General features: G+C 45.1%; 3 protein-coding genes across 4 annotated transcripts; all 3 read left to right on the top strand.

Moving 5' to 3' along the window:
* The first annotated feature begins 32 nt into the window (after nucleotides 1–32).
* On the top strand, nucleotides 33–3,004 carry LOC128305675 (RUN domain-containing protein 1). Of its 2 annotated transcripts, none has more exons than XM_053043247.1 (3): nucleotides 33–2,196; nucleotides 2,267–2,364; nucleotides 2,431–3,004. In XM_053043247.1, the coding sequence occupies exons 1-3, from the start codon at nucleotides 301–303 to the stop codon at nucleotides 2,633–2,635; spliced, it is 2,199 nt and encodes a 732-aa protein (XP_052899207.1). In that variant the 5' UTR covers nucleotides 33–300; the 3' UTR covers nucleotides 2,636–3,004. The 2 variants fall into 2 exon arrangements, with proteins under 2 accessions (XP_052899207.1, XP_052899216.1); XM_053043256.1 differs by having other exon boundaries at nucleotides 2,471–2,648.
* Nucleotides 3,005–3,277: 273 nt separating this feature from the next.
* LOC128297890 (low molecular weight phosphotyrosine protein phosphatase 1-like) lies at nucleotides 3,278–4,126 on the top strand. The gene is made up of 2 exons (XM_053033603.1): nucleotides 3,278–3,329; nucleotides 3,603–4,126. The coding sequence occupies exons 1-2, from the start codon at nucleotides 3,278–3,280 to the stop codon at nucleotides 4,049–4,051; spliced, it is 501 nt and encodes a 166-aa protein (XP_052889563.1). The 3' UTR covers nucleotides 4,052–4,126.
* Nucleotides 4,127–4,477: 351 nt separating this feature from the next.
* Nucleotides 4,478–12,101, top strand: LOC128299683 (DNA topoisomerase I, mitochondrial). Its single transcript, XM_053035715.1, has 8 exons — nucleotides 4,478–4,615; nucleotides 7,180–7,448; nucleotides 7,515–8,643; nucleotides 8,818–8,918; nucleotides 9,643–10,772; nucleotides 10,866–11,116; nucleotides 11,184–11,365; nucleotides 11,435–12,101. Exons 1-8 carry the CDS (start codon nucleotides 4,583–4,585, stop codon nucleotides 11,535–11,537), a joined length of 3,198 nt encoding a protein of 1,065 aa, XP_052891675.1. The 5' UTR covers nucleotides 4,478–4,582; the 3' UTR covers nucleotides 11,538–12,101.
* The last annotated feature ends 92 nt before the right edge of the window (nucleotides 12,102–12,193 follow it).

Genomic DNA, 12,193 nt, shown 5'->3' with positions numbered 1-12,193 from the left:
CCATTACCTAAAACACCAAGTGTACGTCTGTTCGTGCCAGGAGAAGGCAAAACTTCTCCGAAGGAAAAAGTTATTCCTTCATTGATTACATATGGTGGGATAGCAATGAAGAAAGCTTGCCAACAAAGTACGTCATTCTAGCGCCCACACAGCAGCAGCAGGGTTTTAGTTTCCGTGACCGTCGCAGGACTTCGAACGAAATGGTCGCAGGAAATTGAATAATTTCATACAAGCCTTAAGCGAACATTTGTCGGAGGGTGTTTTGACTAGTGAGAGCAGTTTTGGAAAAAAACCTAAAACATGTCCTCCGTAGGCATACGAATCGACGAAGCTCTTTCGTTTGTAGACCAGGGCGACCAAGCATGCGTTGGAAAGAACGCGGAAGAGGAAGCCTGTGGCAATTGTGGTGACGATGGCAACGTGGAAGTTGATATGAAATTTGGTTTGTTCGTTGAGAATGAGCGCTCAGTACCGAGGAATGTATCGGAGGATGAGTTCGATTTCGATTCTGCGTTCAGTTCCGAATCTAACCAAGGGCTTACGGATGAAAGCACTATCGACCACCACGACGAAAGATCCATGCCCGATGGAGCAGTGGAGCGGGAAAGGCTGAAATCGCTCGAGGACGAGCATGAGGTCTTATCGTCGAACCTGATTGCACTGACATCGCATTTCGCTCAGGTGCAGCTACGATTACGACAGATCGTAGAAGCGCCACCCCAGGAACGGGATTCGTTGCTGAAAAATCTCGAAGAGTTTGCGTTCCTGGGCATACCGGAAATACAGCAGAATCCGGTGAAGCAAAACATCCCCGAAATCGTGGCCAATCTCGACCGAAGTCCGGAGTCGGTGGAAAACCTACGCGAAAAGCAGCATGAACTTATCGAACAGCTGAAAACGCAGCTAATGGATCTGGAGCGGTATGCGTACGAGTCTGGTGCAGGAATTCTGCCGCAAACGATCCTGCTCGAAAAGCAGAAGGTGATCATCGAGGAGATAAAGAAAAAAATCAACTTAAACTTGAACGAACTGGACCTGCCGCAGCTTACCTCGGAAGATCTTCGCCAGCAGGTGGACAGTGCGCTGGACGAGCTGGTAAATCCGTTGAAGATGAAAGAACAGCTGGTGACGCAGCTTAAAACACAAATTCAAGATCTGGAACGATTTATCGGGTTTCTGCAGACGAATGAGAAGGCAGAAATTAAAAAACGTTTCCTTGAGCAACAGCAACAAAAGCAACAGTGTACAGAACTCTCCAAAGAACACGGTAATAGATCACAACACGTGACGGATCGTCAAACGCTTTCAAAGCCCGTAGTAGCCGGTCACAGCTCGGTGAACCATGGCGGCAATAGTAACCAAGCAGCAGCAAAACGGGAATCCTTCAATAGCAAGGCGTTTGGTTTGATGGATAAGGCTGGAACATTGCTGCAAATGTTTGCCCTGTCCCAGTTCAACTGTGGCAGCGAGCATCGGAACAGCGAGGCAAACTATCAATCGAAAATGATGGCACGCACACGGCAAAACTGTTGGGGTGATATTCGAGCAAGACTGGAATACGACGTGCAGGAGATTGCATCGTTGGTGCTGACGTTACAAAGCGAAATAGCGCCCAAGGAAGCGGACCACAACGAGGAAGACGAGGACGATCCTACACGTCCTACCCGTGGCAATAGGAAGAACTACGAGCTAACGTTGCTGGTTCGCAAACGTTTGGCCAAAACCATCCAACGTTTAATGCAGCACGGTTTGCGGAGCATGTCCGAAAGCGCAAGCCACAGCCTGGTTCCATTCATATCGGGATGCTTTTCATCCAACGGCAGCAGTAACAGTGGCACCAACCACCATTCCAGCATGAACGGAAGATCGAACGAAGGCTTTTATCGATCGGAGGTCAGACGAAAGAGTACGGGAGCGACTACCACTGCACCAAAGAAACAGGCATCGTGTCCAGTGGAGGACACGGGAAATTTGAACGTGGAAGACAATCTGTTTTCTCAGCTGGACGACGACGAAGATGACGAGATGGAGCCCCAATTCGACAGCAATAGTGTGGACGAAATGCATGCCTGGGAGCTATTGCTGGTGTACTATAACATAAAAAATGGCGATCGTTACAACTCGACCCCGGCGCGAAAGTTGTCCGAAAGTTTCAACTTGGATATCGTGGATGGCAGACCGTTATCAAACAAACAGGTAAGTGGGTTTTTTTTCCTGGCTGGAAGTCGTCAATTCAAACCAAAACTTCGCATCTCTTTGTTTACAGAGTCTTCTCAGTGCTATTGGATCGATTGTTGCATTGCACAGTCCCTACAAAAGAAGCTACGATTCGCAGTTTAAGGCTTTCATATGTGCCGGACTGAAGTAAGAATTAAATCTTACCCGGAGTAAGGGCATGCTGACTGATCATTTTCTCCTCACCTTTCTTAGCGCCCAGAAGTTAACGCAATGGCTGTACCTTATATTCCAGTGTAAGGAACTGGTCAGCTCCCATTATTCCAGCTGGAGTTATGTGGCCAACACCGGCTTTCGTGATGCTCTGAAAACGCTGGATCGCTTGACGCAGTATCGTTTCGATCTTCCAGTCGATTTATCGATTCGTCAGTTTAAAAACATCAAAGACGTATTCATGTAGTTACGATTAGCAGCAGACCACGTGGTGTGGGTTCCTTCTAGATGCCGCGTCGTCCCAGTACAGCCACTAGTTTCCTATTTGGTTGCTGAATAACACCCTTTCGTACCTGTACAGGGCTTGTTCGACGTATTCCAACCCATACAGTGGGGTTCCTTTCTACTGGAAAATTTCAATAGCATCATTCGCACTATCAAGTTCGTTAAACACTCGTTATGTATCAACAAAGATATATATCTTGATTGTGGGAGAATATTGTAACATACCTTATCCAACTATAGCTAGGGGTCAAGCCAAGGCACGATGTAGGAGAAACGATGATGAGAATGGTGGCTAAAGCGGTGGAAAATTGTTAGTAAATATCATTAAAATGGCCCTTATCACACAATCCAAAAACGTCGCGCTTTTATGTAAAATATAAACATTCGAAAGTTATGTTGAACTTCAAAGTTCTGTTTGTTTCTTCGAGGCATTATGATATAATTCGAGAAAACCAAGCACGGTAGCTTTTGCTGATTTCGCGGTGATTTCAAATTCTAGTTGGATGTTTAATGTCGGCATTGATATTTGGCGAGTCTTGGAAATTAGTCACCCTGTGGTTGACAGTGCGCGCAGAAGGAGCTTGTTTTCAAAACATTCATTTGCATGATTGGAAGCAGCATGAGTGAAAACAAGAAGGCTCTTTTTATCTGTCTCGGTAAGTTAAAACCAATTTGCTGTGTTATATCGTCAGTAGGAATTGGATGTTTCAACACCAATAGCCTGTAGCTGAACAGAGCTTACAAAGGAGTGGCTTTTGTGCGCGGTACGGTGGTGGTAAAGCTTATGCACCAACTTGCTTATTGTGGTCCCTTGCTTGTAGCTACGGATGAAACCAGCATCAATACGCAGTACTATTGTAATACATTAAATAACACAGGGAAACTTGCCCCATGCACTGAAGAAGCTAACGTACTGTCTTATTTTACAGGAAACATCTGTCGATCGCCGATCGCGGAAGCAGTGTTCCTCAAAACGATAAACAATGCTGGCGTTGCAGATAGGTGGGAAGTCGATAGTGCCGCTATCGGATCATGGCACGTTGGTCGCAATCCGGATCATCGGGCAGTAGCTACAATGAAAAAGCACGATTTGCCGTACAATAACACAGCGAGACAAATTAAGAAAGCGGATTTCGAACATTACGACTACATTTTCGGCATGGACGGAGAGAACATTGCCGACTTGAAGGAGCGTGCACCTAACGGAGGCGGTAAGGCGAAAATATTGTTGCTTGGTGATTTCGATCCGCAACAGCCCGGTGCTATCATACGTGATCCTTACTATGATAAGGGCTCGGATGGATTTGAGCAGTGCTACGTGCAGTGCGTACGCTGTTGCGATGGCTTTCTGGCTAAAGCTCAAAAAGGCGAAATCTGAGAGCTATAGCATGTTAAGAATAATTTGCGATGTTCCTTCCAACCGTTTGCTTATCTGGCAATAAATCAGTTTGATTATCACCCGATTTCTTTAAACACACCTGAAAGAATAAAAACTAAAAATGCTTATGCTAGCCGAAATTTCGAGAAAAGTGCACTAAACGTTTTAGAGGCGTCCCTAATGATTATTAAAAAATTGAAGAGGCAGTTTCACAAAGAAAAACATCCCATTTGATATATTATGTTGTCGAAATTCCCAAATGATTCAAGACCGGGCAACAACGTAGGAATGCTGATACAGCTGATGACGATGAAATACAGGGAACGAAGTGGGCAAATTAAACACACTGTTGTTTACAGTCCTAGCTGTCAGTTACGCAGTCGGGATATTCCGTGCTGCTCGAACATCCGTAGTCTGGTGTGAAGCTCTTCTTCCGTATCACGATCACCGTTGTCGTCGTCGTTGTCGTAGGTTTCCGTCGCCAAAAATCATTGCTTTCCGGAATCCAAGAGCTGTGGAAAAGGTGCCAACATGAGTGTGGATGCGGCCATTCCTCCACCAGCGGTAAGTGACCAGGTGCTTTTTTCCCGTGGGGCTGATGTGGTCCTCCGAAAGTGTTTCGAGGCACGTTTTTTACACCCAGACCCGTGTTCGGCAAAGAGAAGTTGCTCGAAGTTTTTTCATTGTGTGCCACACACGGAGTTCCATGCCCAATTTGTCTGTTTCGTCGCAAAAGATGAATAATCCTTGATTAACAAGGATCTCGATGAGTGAAGATAAAACGTACATCATGTAACAAAGAACGGCCGACTCCGCCGTGACTGTCACACACTGATAGTGTTGAAACGGAGAAGGTCTTCGCTGGCAAAGTCCTTCATAGATGATACCGTGAATGGGGTGTCTTATTCGATGAATAGCCTGTAAATATGGAAAAAATCACATTTTATGTGTGTGCCCTTCATCAACGGTGCCCATGCGAGCGAACGAACAGCCCGACGCAATGTTCGGTGTCGTCCGCTTTTTCGACCAAGTCTACGGGTGGCTGTGCGTATTCGCTAATGTTAGCGCTGCGAGCGACCGAACGAACGAGAAAAATGGCGTCCGGAGACTAAGTCCCACGTCGCTGTCTGCAGTGAAGGAAAGTTAAAAATCGAATATCTCCCATTCGGTTCTTCGCAGCAAGCTGGGAGTTGGTGCAAAACGCGTTTCAGCGAAAATGCTGCAATTGTAGCGTGGGTTGATTTTTTCGCCAATTTTCGTCTAAGTCCCAACTTTTTTTGGGACTTAGAAAATTTTCTTCGCTCTTGTGTCTTGCGTGTGCGGCGCACCTTCGCGCGATGTATGGTGGTACAGAGACACACACGCATTATACGAAAAGCGATAAAGCAGCAACTACGAAGCAGCTGTACACGGCGAAAAGGTGATGAGCGCGACAAGATGAATAAGTTTTTCATAAACTCACTAAGGATGAAAAATATTTCTTTTCCCTATCCATTTCGGTGTGCTCGCCAGTTTTGTGACGCATTCAATTGCTTCAGGCGTGTGCAGTACTACTACTGACTGTGCCTATATGTGCCGCCGTATCACAAGAGAGAGCAGTGAAATGTATTTTAAAACGCTCAATGCACCAACATCGTTCTTCTTTCGAACACAGCAGACGAAGTAGTCGGTGGATGGTAATTTTTTCCCTCCGTTCTTTCACGAAACTTGTTTGCGACGAACGGCGAAGTCCACGGTGGCGGTGCATTTTTACTATCAGCCGAATGTTTTCTCGAAAGTGGCTCGAATGGAAGAGGAAGTATTTGCAACATGAGAGCGGCGGAATTAACACACACGGTCGCGGTCGCGCCGCGCTGTTGTTGGCATGAAATTCAGTACATTGCAAACGTTCAATCAAGGTGAATGGAATAAATGCACAACGCATTGGGCAATGTGAGCTGCGCTGTTCAGAAAGGAAATTTGGTTGCTGAGTAGGGAAAAATACAACGTGGCCGGAACTCACAACGCATGGCATGAAGATATTTTGCTAGAGCTTATTTAGCTTATTATTCTATATTTTTCAACGCGTACATGATGTTCCATGAAACAAGTTTAACGCGAATGAGGGAAGGTGCTCATGATAAGAAGCTCTGACACGGACGATGTTTGTGCACTGAGATGATGAAACTGGCCACATATTTCAGCAGCATTGCATGTATTAAATATGACACCGGATGATTTTTCCTCTTCAAGGGTCAGCAGGAGAATCGGCGTTTTTATTCTAAACTCATTGTATTATTCCTCTTCCGCACTATTCTATTTATTTCGGATGTACAAAGCATCGCCCGTTATGTTGGTCGTGTTTGACCAAGGGGAAGTTTTAGGGGATCAGCTGTTGATTGAATGCAGCATAGAACACGTGCACCCCGCAAGCATTATCGTAACGAATACAATCACACACTCACATGGGTTGGGTGACATAAAATAGAGCATTTTTTTTGCGATAGTATGTAGCATCCTTTTTTTTGTTCGATTCTCTGCCCGAATAGTTCTTTATGCAGTAATATCTCATCTGGAAATGGTACAATCCGTCGTGACAGCGTGGCATAGCGAACACACATGAGGATAATGACCGCATTTTGGATGGCCGCGCACGTGTTAATCAAATGTCGAAGCATGAAATTTGTGAAGATGAAGGCTACGATGATAATGTTACAGGCATGAAATTAGGTTTTTGGCCGAACCGAAGAAACAATTCATTACCCATAGAGAGCTTACGGAAACATGGAGAAGTGATAAAATGATTGACGAAATTGTAACGGAACGGTATGTTGATTTTTTTGCCAATTTTATCAAGTTTGTTGTAGAATACTAAACACTATCGCTGACAGAATGTGTGATATGGATTATTTATCTTACATTTTCTAGTTCTACATTCACTTTGTTGCATATAGCGGATTCATATGGTCATGTGAGGAAAGTGTGAATACAGTCGCGCTTTAGAAAAGAGATTTTATTTTTAAACGTGTCTATTCTGGTGTACAAATTGTTGCGATCTGTGAGACATTTGTTTCGAGAGATAAAGGTTTCCTTTAACTTGGTAAATCATATGATGTATGTTTTCTTTCATTAATCTGATCTTCTTAAAGGATTCCTCCAAGGTGATGAATGGAATGATGGACCGGCCGAACGGAGTGAGCAACGGGCATTCGGGCAGTGGAGGTGAAAACGGCGATCGTCATAAAAGCCACAAGAGCTCGAGCAAGGATAAGCACCGGGATAAAGATCGTGACAAGAACCGCGAAAAGGATAAGCATCGCGATAAGGATCGCGAACGAGATAAAGACAAGAACCGCGATAAGCACAAGAGTAGCAGCAGCCACTCGTCATCCACGAAGAGTGGAACCAGTACGTCCAAGTGAGTTTTAAAATGTCCCACTTCATAACGAACACTTGTAATGAATTATTTTTTAAACGATTTTAGGGATAAAGAGCGGTCGGATAAGGATAAAAGCAGTTCTCACAGTAGCAGCAGCAAGGATAAGGAAAAGAGCCATCATAGCAGCTCTTCCTCGCACAAAAGCTCCAGAAGTGATAAGGATCGGTCGAAGGATAAAGAACGGGATAAAGACAAACATCGTTCGCGGGAGGATGGCAAAGATCGGAGCGATCGTGACAAGAAGGATAGGGAACGCGACAAGAGCAGCCGCAGCGAGAAGGACAAGGATAAGGACAAGCACAAATCATCATCTTCTTCCACGTCGAACAGCAAAGACAAGGATCGAGATAAACATAAGAGCAGCTCCAGCAGCTCCAGCCGGGACAAGAACAAACATTCCAGCAAGAAAGATAAGGATAAGCACTCTTCATCGTCGTCCTCGTCCAAGAGCAAGGATCGTCGTCGGGAGGAAAAGGAACCTGGTACGACCGAGGTGAAGGTGAAGGAAGAACCGGATTCTGGTTCGAGAACGTTTTTAAATGGCGAAGGTCATATGCTGCAGCAAAATGATACCATGCAGAGCAATCGTGGTGCAGCGACGGGTCCGATGGATGTTTCCCAGGCCAGCTCGTGCGATTACTCAATGTCACAGTTTCGAGCTGACGAAACTCCGTTCCCAATGAAAGCCGAAACTACCGACTATAATAATACTTCGAATGAGGATGGATTTTATCAAGAGCATGAAGAAGATGATGGAGATGAAGAGAGCCGTTACAATGATTTTAACAACGAGAATGGTCATCACGAACAGCAGCAGCAACAGCAAGGATATTTTGGTGGAATGCAACAACAACACGAACAGTATCAGGCGAACGTGGCCGCAATCAAACACGAACAATCCGATGTGAAGCAAGAGCCACAATCCGGACAGGAAGAATCCGAGGATGATATCCCACTGTCCAAGCGGAAGAAGAAGGATGTTGACGAGGGGTATGAGGATGGTGGGAAGAAGAAAAAGATGAAGACGGAGAAAAAAGATAAAAAGAAAAACAAAAAACGTTCATACGAATCCGATGATGCGAATGACGACGATGAGGAGGATACTGATAGCAAGAAGAAGGTGAAGAAGACGAAGATCAAGAAGGAGCCAGCTGCGATGCCGAGTGCTAAGAAGGTGAATGACCTATCTGTAGTGTAATGATTATGTTACAGCTAGCCGGAAACACTCATTGCGCATTGATAATATTTCCTGTTAGGATATTGCTGTGTGTAACCGGGAGTTGAAGGTGCTAGAGCATGCCAAATTACTGACGATATGTTTCTCGTTTCTCTTAATTTTTTTATTCAGAATACCAAACCGACCGTCAAGACTGGGGCAACAATCCAATCAAGTCCTACGAAGGGCGGAAGGGTAAAGAAGGAAGAGGAGGAGCAGGAGGTGTGGAAATGGTAAGTTGGTTTGCATTGGAGAATCTTATCCCTCCAGATGGCTTTGTTGTTGCACTGTGGAGAAAGGAAAAGATTTGTTTTGAAAACACCCGAGCAGACGCATTGGCCGGCAAAATACCAGCACCGCCGGCATCTGTCAATAGCTGTGCGGAAGTGAACGGAGTGCGCAAGAAATGTGAATTTGGAAAGTGAAAAGTATCGTGTTGCGTGAAGTTTGCGTGTGTGCATGGATGTGTGCGTGCAATTTTCGTTTGTTAGTTCCGGCACCCGCCACAGAATGCCGAATGGAGCTTTACGGAGTTTGCTGTCACAAGTGAATTGACAGTTCAATATTTTACATGCCATTTCCCGTAGAAAGAAAAGAGTGTGTTGATGAAAAGTTGCCTTCATTCACTGTGAATGTTGTCTGCATTCCGTTCGGTTTTCTCGGTTTGTTACCCAGTGGTGTATCGCGATGGATGCAGGATATACATTGGCACTAGTAAAATACTACTGCGTGTACCAAATTTACGTTCACGTGCAATCATTGATCGCGATTGTAGACGGCTTTCTCGTCTCAGTGCAACATCACTGCAGCGGCTGAAAAAACGCCCTCAAGTAGTGAAAAACCAGAGAAAGTTAAATCGGTGTGCAGTTACATATACTTTATATGAAACAATGAGCTATTCGTTAATATTGTGAATGTTTCTTTTCTTCTCTTTATCTAATGCGACGCTCCGTCTAGGTGGGAAGAAGAAAAGCGTGACGATGGAGTAAAATGGAAGTTTTTGGAACATAAAGGGCCCGTGTTTGCACCGGCGTACGAACCATTACCGTCGCACGTGCGGTTCGAGTACAATGGTAGGGAAATGAGGCTTTCGCAGAATGCAGAAGAAGTGGCAGGATTTTACGCTCGCATGCTCGATCACGACTACACTTCCAAGGATGCATTCAACGAAAATTTCTTCAAAGATTGGCACAAAACGATGACATCGCACGAGAAACAACAGATTACTAATTTGGGACTATGCAACTTCCGTCCGATGGCTGCCTACTTTGCCGAGATTGCCGAGAAGAATCGAAACCGCACGAAGGAAGAAAAGGCCGCGTTAAAGGCAGCGAACGAACAGCTGACTAAAGAGTACGGCATTTGCATAATTGACGGGCACAAGGAAAAGATAGGCAACTTTAAAATTGAACCTCCTGGGCTGTTCCGTGGCCGTGGAGAACATCCGAAGATGGGATTGGTGAAGAGGCGCGTCATGCCGGAGGATGTCATCATCAATTGTGCGAAGGATAGCAAAATACCGTCCCCACCACCGGGCCACCGATGGAAGGAAGTGCGCCATGACAACAGCGTATCGTGGTTGGCCTCCTGGACCGAGAACGTGCAGGGGCAGGTGAAGTACATTATGTTAAATCCGAGCTCGAAGCTGAAGGGTGAAAAGGATTGGCAGAAGTACGAAACGGCGCGTCGCTTGCTGAAGCACATCGATCGCATACGGGACACGTATCGCGAGGAGTGGAAGAGCAAGGAAATGCGTATCCGACAGCGTGCCGTCGCTATGTACTTTATCGATAAGCTAGCACTGCGTGCGGGCAATGAAAAGGATGACGATCAGGCGGATACGGTCGGTTGCTGTTCGCTGCGTTACGAACATATTGAGCTGCACAAGGAGCTTAACGGCAAGGAGAATGTGGTTGTGTTTGACTTTCTCGGTAAGGACTCCATCCGGTACTACAACGAGGTGGAGGTCGAGAAGCGTGTGTTCAAGAATTTGGAGCTGTTCAAGGAGAACAAGAAGGCTGGCGACGACCTCTTCGACCGGTTAAACACGACTGTCGTAAACGAATATCTGAAGGGATTGATGGATGGTATGTAGCGGAAGAGATTGCTTGCAATGTCTTCCGTTGATCGCTGTAATCGTTCTCTGTTTGCTAACTTTGCTACTTTCTCTTCTTTTACAGGGCTTACTGCTAAGGTGTTTCGTACATTTAACGCTTCTTACACGTTGCAAAAGCAGCTGGAAGAACTGACAGATCCCAACTATTCGGTGCAGGAGAAACTGCTCGCCTACAACCGTGCTAATCGTGCCGTGGCTATTTTGTGTAACCATCAACGGGCTGTTCCAAAAACCCACGAAAAAAGCATGGGCAATTTGAAGGAAAAGATTCGTTTGAAGCGCGAACAGGTTGACCAGTGTCAAAAGGAATTGAAGGTATGGAACGCAGCGGCAGAAGATGTGGTGTGGCTTTATTGTTATTTTTCGTTTGCGCGTGTTCTAGGATCTCAAAAAGAGCAATGTTCGTGATCCAACTGCGTATGAAAAGAAAAATAAGCAACTGGAAAGACTTAAGGAGCAACTGAAAAAGCTGGAGCTCCAAGAAACGGACAGGGATGAAAACAAGACGATCGCTCTTGGTACATCCAAGTTAAACTATTTGGATCCACGCATCTCCGTAGCTTGGTAAGTAGTTTAATTGGCAATGCTGGTAAACAAAGATTATCCCTGGTTTTTTCTTCTGTGTCTCATTAGGTGTAAGAAATTCGGCGTTCCAATAGAGAAGATTTTCAACAAAACACAGCGTGACAAATTCCGATGGGCAATCGATATGGCTGACGAGACGTACGTGTTTTAAAGGGCCAGATGCGAACGACGTCAGCGTGCGCTGGATGTTTCTTGCCTGCGCGAAATATAGATGTCGATATACCGTTGTCTTCGCCCGTCCCTGCATTAGGTTACGTGACAACCTACAGCAAATCGGAGGCGATACAATCACAACGTGGATGGCGGAATGGATTGCTTCCGTAGAAATCTTGGGGAAGTATGAGATTCGTTTCAAAGGTTCACTCACTCGTCATGAATCGCAACTGATTGCACATCGAGTTGCAATTGAATACTATTTACATTTTTTTCTATCTGTTAAGATTTGGATGTAACAACAGTTTGGGGAATTGTTCTACATGCCCGTATCTTCATTGTTTACAGTGCGTTTCTGATACATGCTGCGCCGTTTATCTTTTATTTTAAGATATAATATGCCAGTGAGGCATGGTGGGCGAGGTGACGACCATTATTACATACAAATTGTCTAGAATGAAACATAAAGATATGTTTGATAAAAAGAAAAAAAAAACGTACCCAAACGTTTCAACCTGATACGGGCTAGTTTCCTAATTTGTGCATAACTCGTAGCAAAAACGATGCATGTAACTAGAACAAACTTTGGAGGTCAAATCTAGGCTTTTGTCGTATGTTTGAAATTTTTGTGAAATTCAATGCGACAATGCTTGG

This window comes from Anopheles moucheti, chromosome 2, assembly GCF_943734755.1.
Source record: "Anopheles moucheti chromosome 2, idAnoMoucSN_F20_07, whole genome shotgun sequence".
NCBI classification, from domain to species: domain Eukaryota; kingdom Metazoa; phylum Arthropoda; class Insecta; order Diptera; family Culicidae; genus Anopheles; species Anopheles moucheti.
Note: the sequence above shows the minus strand (reverse complement) of the source record. Positions and strands in the feature narration are given on the sequence as shown.

Bases quoted from the DNA above. Each gene is read 5' to 3' on its own strand.
- LOC128305675 (XM_053043247.1), top strand. From the start codon at position 301: ATGTCCTCCGTAGGCATACGAATCGACGAAGCTCTTTCGTTTGTAGAC. The intron at 2,197-2,266 runs GTAAGTGGGTTT...CTTTGTTTACAG, and splicing joins GACCGTTATCAAACAAACAG to AGTCTTCTCAGTGCTATTGG. The intron at 2,365-2,430 runs GTAAGAATTAAA...CACCTTTCTTAG, and splicing joins TTCATATGTGCCGGACTGAA to CGCCCAGAAGTTAACGCAAT.
- LOC128297890 (XM_053033603.1), top strand. From the start codon at position 3,278: ATGATTGGAAGCAGCATGAGTGAAAACAAGAAGGCTCTTTTTATCTGT. The intron at 3,330-3,602 runs GTAAGTTAAAAC...CTTATTTTACAG, and splicing joins GGCTCTTTTTATCTGTCTCG to GAAACATCTGTCGATCGCCG.
- LOC128299683 (XM_053035715.1), top strand. From the start codon at position 4,583: ATGAGTGTGGATGCGGCCATTCCTCCACCAGCG. The intron at 4,616-7,179 runs GTAAGTGACCAG...ATCTTCTTAAAG, and splicing joins CGGCCATTCCTCCACCAGCG to GATTCCTCCAAGGTGATGAA. The intron at 8,919-9,642 runs GTAAGTTGGTTT...CGCTCCGTCTAG, and splicing joins GAGCAGGAGGTGTGGAAATG to GTGGGAAGAAGAAAAGCGTG.